The sequence below is a fragment of the Palaemon carinicauda genome, chromosome 3 (assembly GCF_036898095.1).
Source record: "Palaemon carinicauda isolate YSFRI2023 chromosome 3, ASM3689809v2, whole genome shotgun sequence".
Lineage (NCBI taxonomy): Eukaryota > Metazoa > Arthropoda > Malacostraca > Decapoda > Palaemonidae > Palaemon > Palaemon carinicauda.
Window position 1 is genome coordinate 127,287,844 of NC_090727.1, and position 7,500 is coordinate 127,295,343.

The 7,500-nt window shown below is 35.2% G+C and overlaps 1 protein-coding gene across 1 annotated transcript in view; it reads right to left on the reverse strand.

Annotated features, from left to right (window-relative positions):
• Positions 1-6,557, reverse strand: part of LOC137638482 (tripartite motif-containing protein 59-like) — a 234,968-nt gene extending 228,411 nt beyond the window's left edge. The window contains exon 1 of the mRNA XM_068370574.1: positions 6,113-6,557. Coding sequence (XP_068226675.1) covers positions 6,113-6,115 — 3 coding nt within the window. The 5' untranslated portion in view covers positions 6,116-6,557. The remainder of the gene's footprint in view (positions 1-6,112) is intronic.
• Positions 6,558-7,500: the final 943 nt, after the last annotated feature.

Genomic DNA, 7,500 nt, shown 5'->3' on the forward strand with positions numbered 1-7,500 from the left:
GCCATAAAAAAAAAAAATGAGATCGCATAACAAAACCGCATTGTTTAAACATTTATTCACAATGTAATAATCACCGAAAATCTTAATAAAGGACTTTCTCAAAGAATTTGATGTTTTAAAACCAGCGAATTCAAATATTGAAATAAACTGACCTTCAGAACGAAGCATCTTGGCGGTAAAGTTCCTTCCCTGAGACGGGTAAAAGAGGCTTTGCGGTTGGACCCTATGTCTATTTGAGCCACCATCTGTTTCCCCTTGGACACTTTCACAACGAAGATCTGTCTTGGGTCAATTCGTCGAAGTAGACTACCACACCTCCGGAGGTAACTAGGCTGAAATAAGTTCTTGTCTTCATAAAGCAAAAGGAGAAGTCTTTGAAAAGACTAATATTGGAACACTGGATATTGCTTCAACACTCGAGTAGTTTGTGCCCTTCTAGCTCGGAAAAGTGTCCTAGTCGCTGATTGGTTAGAATTATCTTGTCCAACCAATCAGCGAGCAGTAAACCTTTCCGGGGTAAAACTGCACCCCTGGGAGACGGTGCAAATCTGCCTCACTAAAAAGAATTGACTATAGTTGCTGTCCAGTTTGCAATATTTAATTTTCTGTCATTTGATTATTATTAGAAAGTTAAAAGTATTTTGGTACACATTATGTAACTTATTTGTTATAACAATTTACTGATTTTACATTTTGCAAAAGTTATATCTTTTTTAAGTGATATAACGAACATTAAACAAATCTTACTTTGATGTTCACTTGGGAATCATTTTGAATTCTTCTTCTTTTTATTTCTTCTGCGATGTTACCCAAGTTTATTTTCGTGTTGAGAATTTCCTGTAACGAACAAATAATAATAATAAAAAAAAAAAAAACGATAAACATCAACCATGCATTATAATCACTCGTACGAAAATTTACTTTGGTAAATTTGTTCATGAAAAAAAATTATCAAAATTTACCTTCTTGGATAATTTATGGAAAACATGAATAATACTTTGGGAATGTCTTTGGCTATAAGATGAGTGAATTATAAGTAGTTCAGAATAGATACATTTAAAGGAGAGAGAGAGAGAGAGAGAGAGAGAGAGAGAGAGAGAGAGAGAGAGAGAGAGAGAGAGAGAGAGAGAGAGAGACTAACCTTGCCAATATCTGCACCTAGTTTGCATTTCAGAAGATCCTGAGTTTCCATTATCTTTTCCTGTATTTTATTAAATACGGTTTCTGCTTCATCAATAACAGGCCCAGCTGAGGTGAAGTCTGCAGAGGAAGCCAGTTGAGCATCAAAGTTTTCCAGTTTTATTTTACTTTGAAGTGCGAGATCCATTGCATTTTCCATCAGTTCTATCATCAGTTCTATATTTTGATCAATATTGCTCAGCATTTCAGAATGCGACATTTTAATCCCTTTTAGCGTCTCCATCAATCCATCAATGTCTTTATCAGCTTCTTGAATAAGAAATTTCATGTCTCTGTAGGTTTCAATGGCATCTGCAACCTGGGCCTTAGTTTCCTCATAGTCTTTGATACCTTTTTTGATACAATTCTTACGAAAACCCTCATTGAACCTCTGTAAGGACGCCTTAGGTTCGCGGGAAGAGGACACATTGGATCCTATGGTCTAGGAGGAAAGCTGGATAATCATGTCCAAGACAATTCTGTTAACGGTCAAATCTTCGGCCGAAGTAGCTGCGAATTCCTTCCAGCAGGATGGACAAACTTTCCTTTTCGTTGCAATAATTCCATCGATGCAATGGCCACATAGCGTGTGAGAACATGGCAGCAATCTGGGGCAATATTCTTCGCTGAATGCATTGCAGCAGATGTCACATTCCAGGACATTGGAAGTCTGCAAAAGGAAAATAATGCAAATGTTACATTCCAGGACATAGGAAGTCTGCAAAAAGCAAATAGTGCAAATGTCACATTCCAAGACATGGGAAGTCTGCAAAAGGAAAATAGTGCAAATTTTACAAACCAAAAAATTGGAAATCTGCAAAAGGAAATTAGTGCAAATGTCACATTCCAGGATATTGGAAGTCTGCAAAAGGAAATTAGTGCAAATGTCACATTCTAAGACATTGGAAGTCTGCAAAAGGAAAATAGTGCAAATGTCACATTCTAACACATTGGAAGTCTGCAAAAGGAAATTAGTGCAAATGTCACATTCTAACACATTGGAAGTCTGCAAAAGGAAAATAGTGCCAAATGTCACATTCTAAGACATTGGAAGTCTGCAAAAGGAAATTAGTGCAAATGTCACATTCTAAGACATTGGAAGTCTGCAAAAGGAAAATAGTGCAAATGTCACATTCTAAGACATTGGAAGTCTGCAAAAGGAAATTAGTGCAAATGTCACATTCTAAGACATTGGAAGTCTGTAAAAGGAAAATAGTGCAAATGTCACATTTCAAGACATTGGAAGTCTGCTTAAGGAAAATAGTGCAATTGTCACATTCCAGGACATTGGAAGTCCTCAAAAGGAAGATGGTGCAAATATCACATTCCAGGACATTGGGAGTCTGCAAAAGAAAATTAGTGCAAATTTTACATTCCAGGACATTGGGAGTCTGCAATAGAAAATTAGTGCAAATTTTACATTCCAGGACATTGGGAGTCTGCAATAGAAAATTAGTGCAAATTTTACATTCCAGGACATTGGGAGTCTGCAATAGAAAATTAGTGCAAATTTTACATTCCAGGACATTGGAAGTCTGCAATAGAAAATTAGTGCAAATGTTACATTCCAAGATATTGTAAGTCTGCAAAAGGAAAATAGTGCAAATGTCACACTACAAGACATTGGAATTTTGCAAAAGGAAAATGGTGCAAATGGCACATTTAGTTGGCAAGGAATGTCCATTAAAGAAAGCAAAGATTATTTTAATTAAATTGGAGAAACATGTAAGGTGTTTACGAGTTAAAATGTCAGCACATATTTCGTGAAAATTAAAACTCAGCTTATACTATCGTTCCCTTTATGGTAAATTAGGTCTGTAAATAACTTAACGTAGTCTTCTGCTTCAATGCTGTTGATTATTTTTTAAATATTTTATTTTAAATGTTCATAACTTCTTATATCGTTCATTTATTTTCTTTCCTCACTGGGCTATTTTTTTCCTGATGGAGCCATTGGGCTTATAGCATCTTGCTTTTCTAACTAGGGTTGTAGCATAGCTCGTAGTAGTAGTAGTAGTAGTGGTAGTAGCCAAGCTACAACCCTAGTTGGAAAAGCAAGATGCTACAAGCCCAAGGGATTCAATGGGGAAAAATAGCCCAGAGAGGAAAGGAAATAAGGAAATAAATAAGTGATGAGAATAAATTAACAATAAATAAGGAAATAAATAAGTGATGAGAATAAATCATTCTAAAAACAGTAACAACGTCAAAACAAATATGTTTCATATAAACTATTAACAACGTCAAAAACAGACATGTCATATATAAACTATAAAAAGACACTTGTCAGCTTGGTCAACATAAAAAACATTATCATTATTAATAATAATAATAATAATAATAATAATAATAATAATAATAATAACAATAAAATAACTTGCATCAACGTACAATCTCAAAAAAAAAAAAAACATGAACCATAACTAGCTTTCTTTTCCCAAGTTGCCAATCATATCCGCGACGTCATTCTTTCTCAGGTAATCACTAACACCCATTGCTAATCTTCCTTTTGAATTTGATGCCTCTTTTGTAAGATAGAGCCTTAAGCCCCACCCCCCCCTTTTTTTTATAAGTAAAGGCCAATCTACTCCACTCCATAATGAGTATAGGAATGTGATATCTGGTGTTCCTCAGGGTAGTGCTCTTGGCTCATTACTTTTCATACTATATACACATGACATGTGGATTGATCTAGAAAACAAGCTTGTTGCATATGCAGATGATGCTACTCTCTTTGCATTAATTCCATATCCTGAACGTAGATCTGGGATTGCTGAATCCCTTAATAAATCCTGCTTCTGAGAACGACGAGTAAGTGGTTCTTACCGACTGATAACATGAAATTCATGAGTTATTGAGTTTATGAGAACGTTTAAATGACTCCAAAGAACTCTTACTAACTGATAGCAAGATGACCCGGTGGTCTCGTCTGGAGACAGAAGATTTTTGTGCCGGAATAAGTCTTCATCGGCTTCTAATATTGTAAGTACAACACTTTAATCGTCTTTCACTGTTAGTGTAAGGTAAAGGGGGCGGGTAGGGGGGGGGGGGTGATTTGCAGTATCCCCACTCCAAGTATTCGCAAGCATAAGTTAGGTTAAAGGATTACCTTGGGGTTGTCGATATCCCCTTAACTGTATAATCAAATCAATATCGAGCACAGTCATCATAGAAAACGGGATTGAAATAATGGTGACTCTTTTGCTTATGTTTTCCCAGAAAAACATGGTTTATCAGTGTATTTACATTGGGTTTGATGACTTTCTAATAGAACTCGTAGAATAATGGAGATCAGAATGTAATATATACACAAATAAATAATTAAGTAAATAAATAAATAAACAAATAAATAAAATGAAAACACATCTCGATAAACATACCTCACCAATGGCACCACGGTAAATATTTCCTTTTGTAGATTTTATGAAATTTTTTTTTTGCGTCATTACATAAATTTATATTGAAACTGTCAACCGAGAGACTTCATTGATAATATTCAAAACTTTACCTCGCGTTAATATGACTGATTACGTATCTTTATTTACAAAATTTGGATCTCTGGGGGGAAAAAATCTGCCTTTCATAAACAAAAGCAAGGTGAAACCATATATGCAACTTCATTTTCCTAAAATTAAATTAAATATTAAAATAACATACGGAAAGAATACATTGCCAACTAGGAAATTTATATATGTATACACACATATATATACATATATATATATATATATATATATATATATATATATATATATCAGCCAAAAACTTGTAGAATATTGTTACACATTTACCAATGTCAAGCTTTCACAAAACCAACGTTCAAGTCCAGTACATATAAATACATATTGATATTGTTTAAATGTTTTTTTTATATTGAATTCACTCTCCAAAGGGATAGCAGACCCACAGGGAAATAACTTTTATGTTAAGTACTTCTGCCCTTCGAAGGACTCGAACCTTAGCGTCGATTATAAATAAAGGTAAATGTGACTTGACCATTCGGCCGTAAAGAGAAATAAAAATTTGATTCAGACTCTGGTGTATAATATATTCCAGTTGAATTCTGGATTTTTAATTACTTGGCTGTTTTCCTCGTTCTATCACACATGGAAACTGGCCTACATGACCTACAATATTTGTTTGTCGTATACATTCTTAGGTTTTGAGAGTTTAACAAACAGTATACCACTTTAATTTTCAAATCCACATAATCGAAGCACTTAGATAAGTCAGTTTTTGGCTTCTTTCTGAAGGACTTGATATAATGTCTTCAGATCTTCCGATTTCTATTGGGAGTTTGTTGTATAGTTCTGGAACATCATAGCTGAGAGCTCTAAAACCAACAGTCAATGTACACCTTGGTTCCAATAACTTGAAACCATCTTTAACTATTCTCATGTCGACACGATTTGTTGGCTGCACAATTTGTACCAATTCTCCTTGACATTTTGGTCGTCTGGTTCTAACAATTTGACGTGTCATTGCACCAGTCCGTTCTCTAGCCAGTGCAATTAGTTTAGTATATGGGTATTCCTTTCTTATGTGATGGACGAACTTTTATCAGTCTTTCTCTGTTTTGTAATTTCTTAGTTGCACTTTTGGTGTGTGTATTACATATATATAACATATATGATATATTTACCATATGTATATATATATATATATATATATATATATATATATATATATATATATATATATATATACATTATATATATATATATATATATATATATATATATATATATATATATATATATATATGTACGTATGTATGTATGTACACACAACTGTACAAGAACAAATGCAGTAGTTTCACGTCTACTGCAGGACAAAGGCCTCAGCCATGTAAATTCATGACTGGGATTTGTCTAGTATACACAGTACATATAATCATAAGCACAAAAACAATGTTGAACAGGCAAAGACTTACCATTGTCGTCACCTATCTTTTGCCTCTTCTCAGAATGATAATGTCGTATGATTGAAGTTCTGCTAAGGAGAAACTCTCTCTTCAAACAGCAAATGCAACTAGAACTGACTGAAGAGTAGTGAGAAGACTGAGACCGATCTAACTGTGAGTCGGGACAGACACCAAGACACTCATAAGGGGGGGGGGGGGGGGGATTCTCGGGGAGTCACTGTGTTAGGGATGGGAGAGGGCCTGATAAAGATATAGCTACTTCAACGAACGGAATTGGAACGCATACAAAATCTGATTTTCGCTTTTAAACTCTACAAGAGATTTCGTAGTCAGTTTTTTATTGTAAAAACAAGATAGATGTTCAAACAGATAATATAGACAGACAGGGAGTGAAAATACATCACTATCGATTTTAGAACAAGCTCAGGAAGGAATGTGAATTTATGTTTCGTTGTTATGGGAAACGAGTCGTGGTTCCTACGCGTACGACGCTGTGCAATCGTTACTCATACCGAACGGACACTTCGCTTCTCCCTTTAACCCTGGATAGGTACGGTGGGTCGTTTGCGACCCCGAGCGTCAAAAAAAAACAGGTTTTTCTCACGTGACTCACCCCTGTGACTGAATTTGTGGGTGATCGACCTGCAGGAGGTGTCTCCCCTACACGCTCTAGTAGTGTCCAGATGTGCATTGCTGTAGCTGTACTCCTTCCCCGATTTCTGAGACGCGTCGGGGTCGTTCGCGTCCGAGTTTACCCTTCTGAGGTAGTTTGCATAATTATCAAAGTTATTACGTATTATGAAATTGTCGTAGAATGGTGCAACTTGTATAGGTTATCAGTTGTGGAAAGTCTTGGTGGATTGTTTGGCTACCATGTGCATGTTTTTTTTTTTAGTTAAAATGTCGTTCATCACCACGAGGACCATTTTACCGCGAGTGCCCCTTTTTCATTTTTTTTCATTTTTTTGCCAAGTCATTTTTCCGTAAGATATTACCAAATAGTGTCGTAAAACTTTTGCTTGTTTAGTGTTGGAAAGTGTGTCTAGATGATCTGGCTACCCATGCATGACTTTGTTTTTGTCAGATACGACGTAGTTATTGGTATATTGGGTATTTAACTGCGGTTACCAATTTCTGTTTTTTTTTCAATATTTGTAAAAATTACTACGTAGTAAGGAATTGCCGTATATTATTCATTTTTTTTTCATGTTTATGTGTTAGAAAGTGTGCCTTGATGGTTGGGCTAACACGTGCATGTCTTTTTTTTTATCTGAGATGTCGTATATTAGAATGTCGGGCATTTTACCGCGAGTGTCCCTTTTTAATTTTTTTCAATTTTTTTGCCAAGTCATTTTTCCGTAAGATATTGCGAAATAGTGTCGTAAAACTTTTGCTTT